At 40.5% G+C, this 17,646-nt stretch overlaps 1 protein-coding gene across 7 annotated transcripts in view; it reads left to right on the top strand.

Moving 5' to 3' along the window:
- LOC136446303 (diacylglycerol kinase beta-like) overlaps positions 1 to 15,428 on the top strand; it is a 105,853-nt gene extending 90,425 nt beyond the window's left edge. For 6 of the 7 annotated variants that reach the window (XM_066444651.1, XM_066444647.1, XM_066444649.1 and 3 more), the window contains one exon: positions 5,919 to 15,428. In XM_066444651.1, coding sequence (XP_066300748.1) covers positions 5,919 to 6,011 — 93 coding nt within the window. In that variant the 3' untranslated portion in view covers positions 6,012 to 15,428. Of the gene's footprint in view, positions 1 to 5,417; positions 5,898 to 5,918 lie in introns of those variants that run through there. The other variant, XM_066444650.1, reaches the window with a different exon arrangement.
- Positions 15,429 to 17,646: the final 2,218 nt, after the last annotated feature.

Here is a 17,646-nt window from a genome sequence, read left to right as displayed (position 1 = left end):
ATAGAATTTCCTCATTATGTATGCAAATTAATTCCCAATTAGCATAATTTGCACTTCATTGTGTACATCTCTGTCTAAGCTACCTGCATACTAAATATCATGGAAATCTGTTGTCCCTTGTTCAGTTATTCTCCTTATAAGATTTTCACAATAACACTCCTGCAGTTCCAGAGCAAGCTGCTAGGGGGCCAAAACCTACACCATTTCTTAATTACATCACAAGCTATCTGTCACCCAAAAATCAAGACCACAGCACATCCAGGTCAAAAGATACAAAAACGGAAATTCTGCTGCAGTACCAAGGTCACATACCAGGGGGCCCAAAATCGACCTTGAATTTCGGCCTCACAACACCCGCCCACATACCAAATATCATCGTAATCCATCCAGAGGTTCTTGAGTTATGCTGCCTACAATAGTCCGGAAACACAAACACACACACACACAGACACGCCAAAAACAATATCTCCATTTTTCATGGAGATAATAACAATAGAGAGTTGTGAAATGCGTTAAAATTTACCTTGAGCAAGGAGGCCCTTGCTTTGAGTAATTGTTTTAAGTTTTTGGCTAAAAATGACGTTAACGATTTCAAATACCAACATTGCAGACATACAACAAACGTTAGCCTCTATGCCACAGTCGCTTTTTTGCATGGGGAGGGAAATTGGCGAAACATGTTGCATTTGCTCCCGCAAATGTTGCCTTTCTAGTTTAGTTTCCACCCTTCTTGTATGTCTTGTGTCAGTCTGAGGACGCCGTGCGGTGCACTTCTGTGTCTTCTGTAGGCTTCCTGTGTTGGTGCGAGGTGGTCGTTTACTTCTGCCCACCACGTAAGCGGACACGTTCCAAGATTTTGCCTATTATGCTGGAGAGGGTGATGGGGAGGTATGATTGGATCAGATTGTTTTTCTCCTTACCTGGCTTTCGGATCAGTACCTTGCTGTCTTGTTTTATTTGTTTTGGTACATGTAGCTCTCCTTATCTCCATATGTGTTGAAACATGTAGTAGTGCTTCAGTCAGCCCTTCACCTGCTCTCTTAATCATGATTGGGAGGATCCCCTCCGCGGGACTGGGTGCAGAGTTGCCATTCATCTTGTTGATAGCAGCGTGGATTTCCCCTAGCTGGAGGTCTGCATTCAAGGGGTCGTCTTGTTGGTCGTCATTCTTGATTTTTTCTGTCTGATGTTCTATGACCCCTTGGACTGCTTGTGTGACATCGTGTTTCCATTGGCTGAGTTCTCCGGTCATTTCTACTCCGCTAGGGGCCTAGGTCTCTGTAGCTACTTGTGCAATATCTTGGTCTGTGATAGCTATGTCTCCATTGGGTAGATTCAAGGGCTGTATGTCAGTCTTTGTGTTCTTGTTTAGTTGGGTTTTGATTGTTTTCCAGAAGTCATGTGGTCTCCTCGGATCCATACTTTTTAGTTGTGATTCTCAGTGCTAATGTTCTGTGCATCTTCTTCCATGAGGGTGAGTGTTTCTTTCTCTTTCAGGTATTTATTGAGGTTGTGGGAGTCTCTACTGCTGTGAAAATTTCTTAGTGCCGTTTTTGTGATCTTCATTTGTTCTTCGAGTGCTGCATTCCAGTGCCCTTTGCTGTGTCTGGTAACAGTCCTCTTGCTTATGATCCCTCCTGTACATTTGTTCAGGGTGACATTGAGGCTTTCGTACAGGTCAGATGTGCTGATGTTAGTCGATTCTGTGTTGTCTCTGTTTTCCTCCAACCAATTCTGGAACTGCTTCTGAGTGGTTTCTTCCCATTTCTCTCAGTGTACATTTTGAAGATCCGACCGTTGGACTTTTGTGTCTGGTTTCTTGATTCTGATTTGCATTGTGATCAGGTGGTGGTCAGTTTTCAGTTGAACTTCGGGTTCTACCCTCCATCTATCGATCAGTTGCATCGCTTGCCTGTTTGTGATATTGAGATCAATAACGCTGTTTTCTCTTGTTGGTCTGTAGTTGTTGATGACATGGAGGTTGTTTGCCAGCAGGTGGCTGTTGAGATGGTGTCCGAGGTGATTTTCTCTTTCATCTCCCCATGCAGAGTGCCGGGCATTTAGGTCTCCGCACAGTATCAGGGGTCTGCTGGTGCTTTGGAGAGACTTGAGTATGTTCATGACCTCATCTATTCCATCTTTGTTATCAGGTGGAACATAAGCTGAGATGAGAGTAAAGCTACTGTTTTTTTTTTACCTGAAAGATATTTTGAACGGGGCTGCCTACATGGAAGAAAGTTTGACAAGGGAAATGGCTCACATATCAGAAAAGCTCTAAGTTTGTGAAAGAATTCCATCCATTTTATGTATTCTATCAGTCGAAGTAAAGATCAAACCTTCTCGGATGCTGTTTAGATTGCGAGGATGGATTCAAGTTGCATTTTACAGACATTCTTCTTCTCTCATACTGCTAATCCTAATAGGAATCTGATTATCAGCTGTATGCGCGCACACATTTACCGACTATAGTCAGCCATGAGCAATCGCGAAATGGTCTGTCTACAGGTCAGACGATCCAGCAGGGTGGACAGACAGCGGACAGCTTAATGTCGGATATCGGGCACAATGCCAGCAACTGCCATTAAAACTTGTTGAGACTTGGCCATGTTGGCTGAAGCGATACATACCTTGCATGAAGCACCCGCTGGCGAGACTCAGCCTGTCTGCAGCTTGGACGAAAAGAAAGGGTGGACAGAAGGACATCTTAATACCTGGCACAATGCCAACAATGCCGCATGGCGGTTGCGTGGTAAAAAAAGCTTTGCTCCCTGACCATCATCATTGGTCGGCTGCAATAATTATCTACCAACATTTCCACAGATAATAACATTGCAATATTGGCATGTCAAATCTTTTACAAATCTAGTATCTATTATCAAATCTTTTTCAAATCTAGTATCAATTATCACTGACCAACATTACAGTCAAACCTGCCTAGGCGACCACCTTTTCAACACGACCACCTGGCCATGGCGACCGCTTTTTCTCGGTCCCGAAAATTTTCCCAATATTAGGCACAAGCATTAAGCTGCCTGCCCAAGGCAACCACCTGTCCAACGCGACCGCCACGAATTGGGACCGCACAGAGCACAATCGCTGCCCATGGTGGCCGCCTCATTTTGAAGCGTGTGGTGATATCGGATCATTTTGGTGTCGGATTTCGCGGAAATGTTTTCAAGACTTTGACGTAGCGCTGACCTTTCTAAAACACAATGCTTTTGTGTAGGAACATTTACAAATACTCTCGTTATTGATGAAAATTAATATTCTTATTTTCTTTTTATTTCCATGAATCTCACAAACCTTTATTGGACGCTGTGCGTTCTGCTGCACTGACTCATACCTTTCGATGCGGTCGTACAGAGCTTGGCGAAATCACACCGTTCCGTTTTCATCTTTAGTTGTCAGATCGAAAACTTTTTGACCCTTTTATCCAGCGGTCGGCGTCCCAAAAAAGGCTGGGGCCAGCAGGTGTTTTCTAGGGATTTGTCTTAGGCCTTAAAACTGCGATGATGTGCGTTTGTGTGTGTACGCGGGAGGGTGCTGCGAGATCATCGAGGCAACCATTGTTTTGTAGTCAAAAAATTATGACGAAAATTTTCTACACGATGTAGCGGTATACAATTATTACAACGATAACGGAAAATGTAATTTTTGTAGGATCTTTCTGTCAATGAGAATTGAACCTGGTGGGGGTCATGCTGTCTAAATTCACATAATTTTCCATCCATTTACGTAGTACACAGTATTTGAAAACCTCGACCTGGAAACATGTGAGTGGAATCCTCTTAATGGCAACCACCTGTCCATCGCGACCGTTTTGGCTCGGTCCGCCGGGTGGTCGCCTTGGGCAGGTTTGACTGTAGTTGATATTCTCTCACCCCAAAATACTACAATTGATTGACTTTTCTGTGTACAACTATAATCACTGACCAATTGGGTCACAAATAAGGTGACGATATAGCGCTTCTGGTGTATTACCGACCTGGAACCTTAAATAGGTTGCATTTGTCTTGGCAATGACCCGCCCCGAGGTGTTTATGCTGTCATAACGCCTGGCCATGTGCTATCACCACCAAATAAAACCACAGAGTGAGCCAGGCGTTATGACACCATATACACCGAGGAATAGGAGGGTCATTAACGTTATCATCATATAGCCTATCCAACCTGACCCATATGAGAGTAGACAATTCTTGCATGACGCATAGATCCCTTGTACTATTAAGAATGCATATCAGAATTCACATTTGTCCTTTTTGTGCAGAAGATGATAGATTTCATTTTGAGAACCAAAGTTTCCACAGATAATATTTAATAACATTGCAATCTTGGCATGTCAAATCTTTTTCAAATCTATTCTCAGACTAGTATCTATTATCATTATTCCTCCCTGCTGGGTGTCTGAATACTGTTTTCTTTCCGCCCGTTTAGATTTGACTTGTATTGAAATGGTTTATTCTAGTTTTTCATATGCTTACAAAATATTTGGTTTATTCTAAGATAGTAAACATTTTTGGGAACAAGTAAACATAATACGAATGTTAAAAAAAAGATAACCTCCCCCTCTACACAATGGAACGGTCGAAAGGGTGTGTTATGTCGTCATAACACATTGGCAATGGAGGCTTCTGATTGGTCGACACCATCTGGCTATGTGATAATAGTAGTTAATATATTATCCATTATTTGATATACTGCTGCACGAGTCCCTGACTCAGGGGTGTGAAACATACGGTCCACAGTTCTTCTTCATTTGTTAGAGATTGCTACAACTGTTATAAACAGATTGTTATGACTTTGGGTTATGGTAGTGTGTCTTGACAAATTTGGGTTGTTAGGAAAAATCTTCATCCCACTACTACGTGATTTGCAGCTAATCCTTTTGAACTGTGGCCTCACTTAAAAGAGGGCTTGCATGCCCCTTTTCCAGAAGGCGAGGCATTTTAATTTTCCTTATTTCCTATTTTATCTCAGTCAGTAATTCATGGTGGGGTGGCTAAATTTTGCATAATTACCCTAAAGTTATTTAATTTAGTGTGGTTAGATAGGTCTTGGCAGTTCTCCTGAATTTAGAATCAAGCATTGTCTAATATTCAGCCAACCAGATGACCAGACTGGCGGAAGACCGCCTGGTCAGTGGAGAGCTTTCACTGAGAGCTATGCAGCCCCAACGGCTGACTTAGAAGCTACATGTATGGGAGAGAGTGAGTGAGTGATTGTCGGGACCCCCCATCCAGACACCCTTAATAAAAGTCACAAAAATACAAACACAAACAGGACATTACCCATCATCCTTGGCCCCTTTCAGTCTTGTTAATCCCGACACACACATATGGAGTCCAGAGAATCTTAGGTCCAACATGCTTCCAGGTGTGGCTCAACAGGCCAACAATCCAAGTTGTCATTTGTTGCAGGAGTGGCAAGGCAAAGCTGGGACAAGAGGTGTCATGTAAAGGTTTTTACGCTCTTGTTCAGGAACAAACCCCGGTGTCAAGCCTGGTGAATATAGGTCCTACATGTACATCATACAAAATGTAGGTCAACATGACAGCAAACACTGACGGATATCTGCATAGTGTGTCAACACTTATATGTTCAATCTGCACAGTGTCACCTGTAACACCCTTATACATGATCACCTGTCCACCTACTCACCATTGTTACTACATCTCCACCTGTAACATCCTTATACATAATCACCTGTATCACCTATATGTACGTGTAGTCACCACTTGTCACCTGCGTTACCAAGTCATGACACGTAATACATGTTCAACCATATCACCTGGCCACCACCCTTAATACGTTTACTTGCATTACCTGGTTATCACCTTTGATTCGTGATCACCTCTGTCGCCAAGTCACCACTTTAATGCATATTCACTGTTTATGCACATTCTGATCTTTACCAACAGATGACCATCACCCACAAGAACCAAGTGCCAATGCTGATGGCCCCTCCAGCATCCAGTAAGGCATCTTTCCTCAACCTATTCAAGAAGCGATGACCCAAGCCATGTAAGCTGTCCCCTGATGACATTCTACTGGCAACTACATACACTGGGGCAATGCACCACTGATGCAATATGTCTGCCACTCCTGTAACTGGATAAAGATGTTCTCTTGTGTTTTTGTGTTGTCCTATAACAGCATGGTGTATTAATCTGCAACATGATGTCAGTAAGCCTCCAGTCATGCCCTGTCAGTGACATTCTTGTACTGTATTCCAGCTGTCATGCAAATATCATATTAAGTATTGGTTGTTGGTGGCATTCATGCAATGAGATTGGGTTAGCACACCTCATGTTACAAAGTTACTTACTGATGTTCCATATAACTTCATTGCTACATGTACATGTACAAATGTTTGACAGAGTCTTGTGTCAGAATGCTAAAGGTATATTCTAATTGACAGAAGGGAACTAAAATGGCAAATCAACACTTCCTTCTGTTACTTCCTTTTGGATTCTTACTTGTCAATGATTCTCCAAAAGGCCACTTCCAACTCAAGGAAGCTAAGCCATAGTGTTATGTCCATTGCTGCACAAGACTTCAGTTGTCTTGGAATGGACTCGTTGCATGTATTTTTTTGTCACTTCTGGTTCTAGACAGGAAAGACTTGCAGCTGACAAAAACAACAACTTTACAACAAATTATAAGTCTGCAACTTAAACTTTCAGTTGTTCTGAATATGCTCAATGCTAGAGATGTTGTAAAATACTTTCAAGAACCCAAAATAAGGAGTTATTATTCAACAACTTATTGAGAATCCAGAAGGCAGTTAAGAATTACTAGCCTGATTTATGTGAAATACACCAGAAACTACAAAGGCAACATTTGTGAGAGCAAATACAGCAGATTTCACCCATCTCCCTTCCCATGCAAAAATTTACCGTACCAAAATCACCCCTGTGCAAAAACGTCTGCCCCAAAGTGAAATATTGCAAAGTCATTCCAGTCCAAAATGGAGCTTGTGTACCCCTATGCAAGAATGGACTTTTACAGGAACTCCTTTGCACAATGGGCCATTCAGAAAACATTTCTATTAGTAAAAAAATTACCCCCGTCCAGAATTAATTTTTTTTAAAATCCCCCCATTCAAGAATGGACTCTTCCAGTAGCAATCTCATGTAAAAGGACCAGTCCAAAATTAACATGGCCCGAAATGCCTAAGATCATCCAAAATACAGTTTTCCCAATATAACCCCCTTAAAGAATGGACTCTCTCAGAATGCACATTTTTGTCTAAACTGGCCAAAAAATCCTTAAGTGAATCATTCTGAAGTGGCATACGCCAAAATTACAAATAAAGCCAATGTAGGCATATATCACAGGCATTTCCATATCAAAGTAAAGATCACTTTGTTTAAATACAAGGACACGATTATTCCTTTTTGCTGATTGGTTGCGAAATAATTTGATTAGCTGGTCGAGCCAACTGCAAGACAACTATCCTGTGAATCAAGTGTCATGCCAGGTGGGTCTTGGGATCACTGGCCTTTATATTGTGTTGTTCTTTAGATTCATAATTGTGAGAGCTTTTATATTGAAGGCCGCTGATAGGAACTTTGCGTTACTCCGTGAAGGGCCGCTGGCGTCTCGTAGAACATTAGAGTGGCGCGGAAAATTACTGGATGTTCTTTGTTCTGCAGAAGATTGTGGGACGTTCTGCGGAAGATAGTGGGACGTCTTCCCATTTTGTCCAGAGAAGAAGTTAATGTCCGTCTGGGGACGGAGGGACGGCTCCTAGACACAGTCATCTGACACTATAATGTTGGATTATTGCTTGCTTTTCTGACTGCATGCACTGGAGTCGTACACGGACATAGATGAAACTATCAGACTTGCAGTCGTAGTTGTGAACGTTGTGTTTGTTGAAATCGCACAGCGACATACATGTAAACGGCAGTAGGAATTTCGGGTACTCTGTGTCCCCATTTCGTCCAGCCAAAGAATGACCTCAAAAAGCTTAAGTTTGCAAGATTCAAGGTGAATTTGAAAGGCAATTCCTCATTGGCTGTACCCGAGTTGACTAATCAGGCCATCGATATCACTTATACTTCTTGTTGGACGCCTAATGGTTGCCGCTTCCCATATCATATATGGTATAATTGTAAATGCTGAAACGTCGTGCCGTGCATGGAATGCTGAAAATTAGTTTTAAAAATCACGAAATAAATCATTAAAGTATCTAGAGTATGCCAAAAATATATCTTCAATGATTTATTTGATCCAAGCTAAAACATGCCCCACAGTGGCAGCTAATTGGCTGAATTGTTAAATGGTTTATTCAGGAATTGACACATACAGAAATTAAAACAGCATTGCAGCCAATGTTACCTTGAGTTCTTTAAAGTAAACCGGCTGAATTACGCAGTCTTAAAATTAAAAGTACAAAAGAGCACACTCAAATAATCGGAAAATATATACAAATAATAAAGACAAAATGTACAACCAACAGTTTGCATATACTGTATAACAGATTACACCTTACCGGGCATTACAAAGTTTTCAGATCTTATCAAAATACACAGTAATTTAGCAGTTAAAATAGTAAATATACATGTACATTGAAATATTAAAATAAAATCAGACATATCCACATTAACATCTTTGACATCAAACACTGGTATCGCTAAAATAGTCATAACGCAAAAACGATGGCAACGTACAATGATAGATTGGACAAGACATTACGAGTCAGGCATTGTGATGACGAGTTAAGCAACAGCACCATATACTATTAGGGGATAGCACTTGATCGGTATTGTTCACAGTATCAAGTTTGTGAGATGAACTGGTTGATCTGCCGCTGATATCAGTCCTTGAGGGGGGCAGTAGCTGGCTATACAGCTTTGATTGCTCGAGTGATTTGGTAAGGGTCATGGTAAGCGACTTGGGAGTTGGTTAGTCCAACAGTATACATGTGCTGGAATAGGACGTGAAGTCGACCCCTAAGATAATTTGTAGTGCACGACGTTGAACGTTTTCAATTTTCCAAAAAGTTTAGAGGATAGTCCAGAGTGCCAAACTGGCGCCGCATATTCCACTACCGGGCGGATGTAGCAGGTGTAAACCGTGACCATGTCATCAGCAGGAACGCGAAAGTGCTTGAGTTTGCGCAGAAGTATAAGCGTGATTTGACTTTTTCCAAATAATGATGAGTTCCTTTGAATAGATATCCAGTACCATGGCACCGTAGGCCAAAATATACGTTTTTGGTCTGAAAATGGCAAAAAAAAACTCAAGAAAATCATCTTAAAGGCCTATATCAAAACAATGAAAAATCCTTTGATGGGTATATTTGGCTACTCTACCTTTGTGCCAAATTTCAGGTCATAAAATTGGTCCAAAAATGACAGACTGAGATGAATCAATTTGAAGATTTGACAGGAGAAAGAAGATAATCATCATCATGCAGGGAATGCGTGAGATATAAGTATAGCAGAATACAATTGAAATGAAGCAAACTATACGGTCATCATTATCGGGGCATCTTCCTCAGGAATACTGCAGAATTTGCAAGCAAGCATAACTGGCTACTATATGTGGACTAAGATACAGGGCTGTCTACAGGACCCGTCCCTCTGTAACAGGACAGAAATTTGCTTGTTGGATCTGTCCTAAAAATCTGAACTTCATAACATGAAATTGACGAATATGGGCTTCCAAACAATGAGTCAGACAGAAAAAATTCAGCTGGAGACATAACATGTAATATGCTCCTCATGATCATCAGGTCATCACTGGCTACTGGCTGTCTATCTTGTAAATTATGCTCTTTGTCAGAGCACATGATGTTGGTGGTACTACATCATGTACTAGTGTCTGCTGGGAAAACTACGACAACATAGTGAGGTATATCAGACCGAGGATGCAGCTTGACGTTTTTTCATTAGTAAGTAGACCAAGTCCAAGTCACCCCAACTCTTCTCGATAAGTGTGTTGCGTTCCTTTATGTGCAGAGGACATGACTATTTACTACAAAGTAGAAAGCTCTTTACTGCAATGATGAAACATGACCCTCAGTGTGTTCACCTTACTATGTTTAGAACTATTCAATATTCAATATGAGGATGATTGTATAAAATGATTTGGCAAAAATGCCCAAATACTTAAGAAAATAGTAGCCGCTGGTAGGGAAAGCATGGGGAATCTGCCCCATCATGTATCCCCAAGCTGTCCACTTATCAAATGTCAACATGTTATTTGGCTGAAGACAGTGGACCATCTGGAAGGGTGTTGGATAAACTGGCAGGAGAAGAACAAAAGGATAGTGAGCAAAAACAGCTGGCAAAATTCCTGCTCATAATGGAGTGTGGAGTTGTAGAGCATTTTCAGTTACAATGGGGCATTATTTGGCTTCCTGAGGGGCAAAATTACTGTCAGACAGGTCAGAGTTGAAGACTGTGACCACATATTCCACCTGAGCAGCATCCCTGGCCAATCAGAATGTTATGCTTGTCAGAGCTTCTGCTCCCCAGGGTAAGGGGCGCATGGTCAGGGCATGGGGGCTCAGCGGCCTTGTTCCCCTCTTTAGATTAACCCGTCTTATTAGCTGTTGGCCTCTCTGCAAGGTCAATTGTGACACCAGAAATGTACTATGCAGAATGACAAGTGAGCCCAATTCTACGCAAAGATATCAATGTTTGTATTATGAAAAGTGATATTCCACCAATCCATTTCCCAGGTGACATGTGGTGGGACCCGTGTTGGAGGGACCCATGTTGGTGGGACCCATATTGATAGGACCCATGTTGGCAGGACCCATGTTACAGAATTAGCGCTGAAGTTGGGACAGATGACTTGTTTCCATAAGGCTTGTATGAGTACAACTCAATCAAGCCAAGATTACTTCTGGGCATCACTTGTGAGTGACATCCATCACTCTTAGTGTCATTAAAACTGAACTTGAGTCAATATGAGTACATGTACATTAGCTGTTACTTCATCGTATACACCATGTAAATGTCACTAATATGTAACTCATATTAAGATTGTTCCTATGGTGAGACACCCCCATAGGAACTGCTACAGTCCCTTGGAGGTGGCAAGTCTGGGTTCCATACTGGAGAGTTTTACATGAGGTCCTCCTTTAAGGTTTGCCTAACCTTCATTAATGTATGAAAGATGACTGTGATGTTTGCACACCATCTTATATGCCATAAATGTGCTGGAATATTATCATAATGGGACATGAAGGCACTTGCAGTAAAGTGGGCAGAAGACTAATGTTCATGGTGTGATGATTTTGCTACATAAAACTGCTGCAAATATTTTGCAATGTATAGTATTCCAGAAGGTAAAGCCCCCTAATGTGTCTACAAAAAAAAGCGGTAAATCGGTCAAACCTCAGACTGAGGGTGAAGCATGTACAACTGTAAGGCATTGACTTGAGTACTGTATTCCACTATTTCTGGTGTATTTTGCTTTTTAGTAGGAACCCAGAACTGTATTACAAATTCCAGGACTGTACAAACACGTACATGACATCTGTTGAACAGATTATTCCCAGACAAAGTACAGGTCATGTCCCTCCTGTAGTGGTGAGGGTGAGAAGAAGACTTCAGAAGGAACACTGTAGCAGTAGAAATGCACTTTCAGGTAGATAAGAAGACATGTACGAGGTGTTAGCCTTGATGTATTTCACACAATTCTAGTATTTATTTGTCAGCTCAATTACTAAATAAAAACATTAAGATGGAAGATAGGAGGGGTCACACCATAAACCATGATCTCTTTTGGAGGGAACATTGTGAGATTTTGTGCTAGAGTGATTCCTTGTGGCCATAACGATGGTGTTGCCATGATTAAGGGGAGAAAGGGACCGGTACCTGCCCTGGGCATGAGGCAAAAAGTCACCAAGTTCCTGTTCCAACGCATACAGGTAGCAAAGACAGAGATGTACACAATTAGATGCAAATCATGCAAATTTGGGCATAACTTGTATAATAAATGCTATTAGTTGATTAATAATAATGCACAATGTAAGACCGTGAATACATTTGATGTGTAATTTATGGCAGTTGGATCATTAAAAGATAAAGATTATACAAATAAAAGCCTAATTTGCATAGTTAATGAAAAAGTGCCATAATTCCTTAGCAGTTGGTTGAAATGGTTTGAATTTAAAGGTGTACATCACCATGCATAGATTATGTTGATACAGAAGTAATTTACAGAATTCCTGATGAATGTAAACATGGTATTCTGTCAGAGGAAAGGACTTTCGCACATACAATATTTTGTAATTAGGTGAAGATTTTCATTCAAAATAGATTATGCTAATTGCAAAATTATTTGCATAATCAACAGGAGATATCATACCTCCATGAAAATTTACCTCCACGGACTCTATGTCATCTGATTAATGACTTGTTCTACCAAATCTTAACGGCCACTTCCTACATCTGACCTTTGGGGTCATGTGCTCACACATTGCAATCTACTGACATTGTATTCAAATACACTGGATGTGTCCACACCAACATTGACAGAAACAGATATTGTAGACTACACAGTCTAAAACCTCTCACATACTTTCTGTCTACATCGAAATACATCGCTCACATACTTATTGACTACATCAATATGATGCAACTACATGTATGTCCATTATTCCACCAAAAATATGCTTCACTTGCATGTAAGCAGCTTCTGGCTCTCAACTAAAGCACTATATAATTGGACACGAGCCAAATTCTCCAGTACTATTATCCTATTACACTCTGCAATATTCACAGAACTGTGGACACACACCAAGACAACCAGACTATCCGATAACAATATCTCTATTTTCACGGAGGTAATGATGCAACATTAAACAAGAAACTTACCAAATGTCTGAATATTTGATGGAGGTATGGGGTCTCAACTTGTTTTTAGTTGTAGTACAAATGTATACTGTCAGGTAATCCTGGATACTGAATACTCATACCTCACCACTGAGGCAGGCTAGAGGATAGTCATGTTGATGGAGATTGTCTTTTGTGAGGGACATTACATCCTCCCTTCCCTGTGGTTTCAGCAGATAAGACAAACAGATTTAAGATTCATTCTCCGAACATCTGTTTGGAGGATAAACTATCCTGCTGTGTGAAGAAGCCACATTTCACCTTTCTTCAGAACAGCTAACTTTCTACAGAGCTACATCAGAATTTCTTGAGTCAGTAAAAGACTTTTACCCATTTTAAGAGTCAGTTCTTGTCAGTTGTATGTGTAAACCCCACTGAATCAAGTTTTGTCTACATGTATTAGTCATAAAGGGAAACATTTTTACTACAGTACTTTGAACAAATGCTCAACTATGATAGTAAGGTCGAATGTATGTATCATATAGCTATATAGTACTACCTAGTTGTATCTTTGGAAAGATGTGTACTTGAATAATCCTAGAATGATGCTATAACTGAATGTGAAACAGAAGTACATGTATGTCTGTGGATCTGTGTCTCCTTTGTGCTGTAAACTGCAGGGATTTCATTCCATAACTTCCCTATGCAGCACTCTCCGGCAAAAATGATGTTTTTATCATTTGTAACTTTTAAACATGCCTAGTGTTTAGTACAGAAGTTGCCGTTGTTTATATAATAAGATCACACTCAATTCTTGTCTGATTATTGATAGAAAACGCTTTAAATTTGTTTTTAGGCTTGGTAGTTGTACATGTCAACATGTACGGTCTGGTATTAATGGAACTACTTTGTAAATCAAAGTACTTGGAAATTGAAAATTTATCTTCTCATATTCAGATATGATTCAATCTGTGTTTGTACTTTTCTGCTCTATTGCACTAATGACATGGTAGAGTGAAGAAGTTTAATTGCTGCAAACAGACCTCATCAGTACAGTGCTATAGCTACTTGAACAGGAAAACTATACTGTACTTAGTTTGGAAATGCATTTATCAGAGATATATTTTCTGATCCATTGTGTGTCATTTTGTTTTATTGTTATATTTAGTAATGCCTTAAGTAGAGATTCGAAGAAGTAGCTATTATACTGGAGTGAAATTGTGATAATGAATATGGTAATAATAGAGCAAGATTTCATTTTACTATAGGCATGACAGTATTCGATTTGTTGCCATATTTTTAAAGTTATAGATCTATATCAACATGTATATGCATGATGTTGAGCAGTTTCAAGCGTCACACTGAAATACAGATGCACAAAGGTGTGCAGCGTCATACAAGTTCAGCAATTGTGGATTAAAAGATATGAGAAAAGTTATGACATTATATGTAATAAATAGATTATCCTAAAATGATTATCTACTTTTCATTTATTTTGTTCTCTCCTAAATTTCACACGAGTTATGGACACTACCGTACAACTATTCAAAACAAACATGTATCAGCAATGATAATGAAAGATTCTCAAATCTGATAAGGAAATATGGAATATGGGTGGAAACAAAAGTATGAAAAGAGTGTTTTGAAATGAACTGTATACAAAAAATGTTGTAAACCATTGGTATGTTGATCTGGTTTAACTACCAATGGTGTTGTGGTGTGTTTCAAGTTTCTTTATTTTCTACTTTATTTTAGACTCAAGTACAAGTACAGTAGGGAAAGTAGGACTTTGGAAATTAATATTTGAGAAAGTTTTTTGTGTTTATCTAGTAATCACACTAAAATGTTGTACTGCTGTACATATAGTCTAGCTCTCTCCGATATTTCCATGTTAACAGTAGGAAACATTCCCTTGTCTTCTATCTAACGGCCACAGGTTTGGTGTAGATATTCCAAGTGCAATAACACTTCCTGTGCCATATTTCATGTACACCTTGTAGATGTACACTCTTTGGTCCACAAAGCCATACCTATGATAGAAAGTAAATAGTGCAATAAGTCTAAAATACATGTTTATAATGAAGTCTAACATTATGATATTACATAATCATGACTAAATTTCAAATATTATGTATCTTCCTAGTATCTTTCTAATATGCTTATCACTAAATCAAACATTCCAGTCTATGGACCAGCAGTATTGAGCCTGGGGGTCCTAAAATGATATGCTGCATTTGAAGCAATGATGGGGTTCAAATCTTATGAGGCAACTATTTTTATTTCATCTCAAAAGAGTCTGGCTTTGGGACTCCTACATTCACCCCCTGTGCTCAGCATTTCCTAGATATGCAACTAAATCAGAGAACTAACAATGGTTGCCCATGGGCTCAATGCTGCAGAAAGGTTGTGTACACGTGTGTGTTTCAAGAGGCCAAACATGTTTTTACACAATATAGTCATAGTCACTCAATGGATGGTTTGAATGTTGATGTAATGATGTGATGCTTACAAGATAAGAATAAACATTATGCTCAATTTTAGTCAAGCTTGATTAGTTGCTAACACAAGTAGACCCATTCTCATCCCCACGTCATACCATGTCTGTCAAAATAAAGAAGTGCAACAATTTAATATAGTTGAATTGACAGTGCTAAGTCTGATGAATAGACAATTGTAATTTGCCGCATGTAGGTGCTATAATACATTTCAGAATTACCAAGGACAGGTATGTTTGTGAGTGAATAGTGTTCAGCACCAAGAGCAGGTATGCATGTAAGTAACTGGATAGTGTTCAGCACCAAAGACAGGTATGTTTGTATGTGGATAGTGTTCAGCACCAAGGACAGGTATGTTTGTGAGTGGATAGTGTTCAGCATCAAGGACAGGTATGTTTGTGAGTGGATAGTGTTCAGCATCAAGGACAGGTATGTTTTGAGTGGCTTGTGTTCAGCACCAAGGACAGGTATGTTTGTATGTGGATAGTGTTCAGCACCAAGGACAGGTATGTTTGTGAGTGGATAGTGTTCAGCATCAAGGACAGGTGTGTTTGTGAGTGGATAGTGTTCAGCACCAAGGACAGGTATGTTTGTGAGTGGATAGTGTTCAGCATCAAGGACAGGTATGTTTTGAGTGGCTAGTGTTCAGCACCAAGGACAGGTATGTTTGTATGTGGATAGTGTTCAGCACCAAGGACAGGTATGTTTGTGAGTGGATAGTGTTCAGCATCAAGGACAGGTATGTTTGTGAGTGGCTAGTGTTCAGCACCAAGGACAGGTATGTTTGTGAGAGGATTGTTTGAGTGGATAGTGTTCAGCACCAAGGACAAATGTGTTTGTTAGTGTTCAGCACCAAGGACAGGTATGTTTGTGAATGGCTAGTTTTCAGCACCAAGGACAGGTATGTTTGTAAGTGGCTAGTGTTCAGCACCAAGGGCAGGTATGTTTGTGAGTGGTTAGTGTTCAGCACCAAGGACAGGTATGTTTGTGAGTGGATAGTGTTCAGCACCAAGGACAGATATGTCTGTGAGTGGATAGTGTCCAGCACGGAGGACAGGTATGTTTGTGATTAGATAGTGTTCAGCGCCAAGGACAGGTATGTTTGTGAGTGGCTAGTGTGCAGCACCAAGGACAGGTATGTTTGTGATTGGATTGTGTAAGTGGCTAATGTTCAGCACCGAGGACAAATGTGTTTGTTAGTGGCTAGTGTTCAGCACCAAGGACAAGTATGTTTGTGAGTGGATTGTGTTCAGCACCAAAGACAGTTATGTTTGTGATTGAATTGTTCCTCACCTAGGACAAATGTGTTGGTGAGTGGATAGTGTTCAGCACCAAGGACAGATCTGTTTGTGTATGGATAGTGTTCAGCACCAGGGACAGGTATATTTGTGAGTGGATAGTGTTACGCACCAAGGACAGGTATGTTTGTGAGTGGATAGTGTTCAGCACCAAGGACAGGTGTATTTGTGAGTGGATAGTGTTCAGCACCAAGGACAGGTATGTTTGTGAGTGGCTAGTTTTCAGCACCAAGGACAGGTATGTCTGTAAGTGGCTAGTGTTCAGCACCAAGGGCAGGTATGTTTGTGAGCTGTTAGTGTTCAGCACCAAGGACAGGTATTTTTGTGAGTGGATAGTGTTCAGCACCAAGGACAGATATGTCTGTGAGTGGATAGTGTTCAGCACCAAGGACAGGTATGTTTGTGAGTGGATAGCGTTCAGCGCCAAGGACAGGTATGTTTGTGAGTGGATAGTGTTCAGCGCCAAGGACAGGTATGTTTGTGAGTGGCTAGTGTGCAGCACCAAGGACAGGTATGTTTGTGATTGGATTGTGTAAGTGGCTAATGTTCAGCACCGAGGACAAATGTGTTTGTTAGTGGCTAGTGTTCAGCACCAAGGACAAGTATGTTTGTGAGTGGATTGTGTTCAGCACCAAAGACAGTTATGTTTGTGATTGAATTGTGTTCCTCACCTAGGACAAATGTGTTGGTGAGTGGATTGTGTTCAGCACCAAGGACAGGTATCTTTGTGAGTGGATAGTGTTCAGCACCAGGGACAGGTATATTTGTGAGTGGATAGTGTTAAGCACCAAGGACAGGTATGTTTGTGAGTGGATAGTGTTCAGCACCAAGGACAGGTGTATTTGTGAGTGGATAGTGTTCAGCACCAAGGACAGGTATGTTTGTGAGTGGTTAGTGTTCAGCACCAAGGACAGGTATGTTTGTGAGTGGATAGTGTTAAGCACCAAGGACAGGTATGTTTGTGAGTGGATAGTGTTAAGCACCAAGGACAGGTATGTTTGTGTATGGATAGTGTTCAGCACCAAGGACAGGCATGTTTGTGAGTGGATATTGTTC

The sequence above is a fragment of the Branchiostoma lanceolatum genome, chromosome 12 (assembly GCF_035083965.1).
Source record: "Branchiostoma lanceolatum isolate klBraLanc5 chromosome 12, klBraLanc5.hap2, whole genome shotgun sequence".
Classification (NCBI taxonomy): Eukaryota; Metazoa; Chordata; class Leptocardii; order Amphioxiformes; family Branchiostomatidae; genus Branchiostoma; species Branchiostoma lanceolatum.
This window is presented reverse-complemented; position numbering and strand designations above follow the sequence as displayed.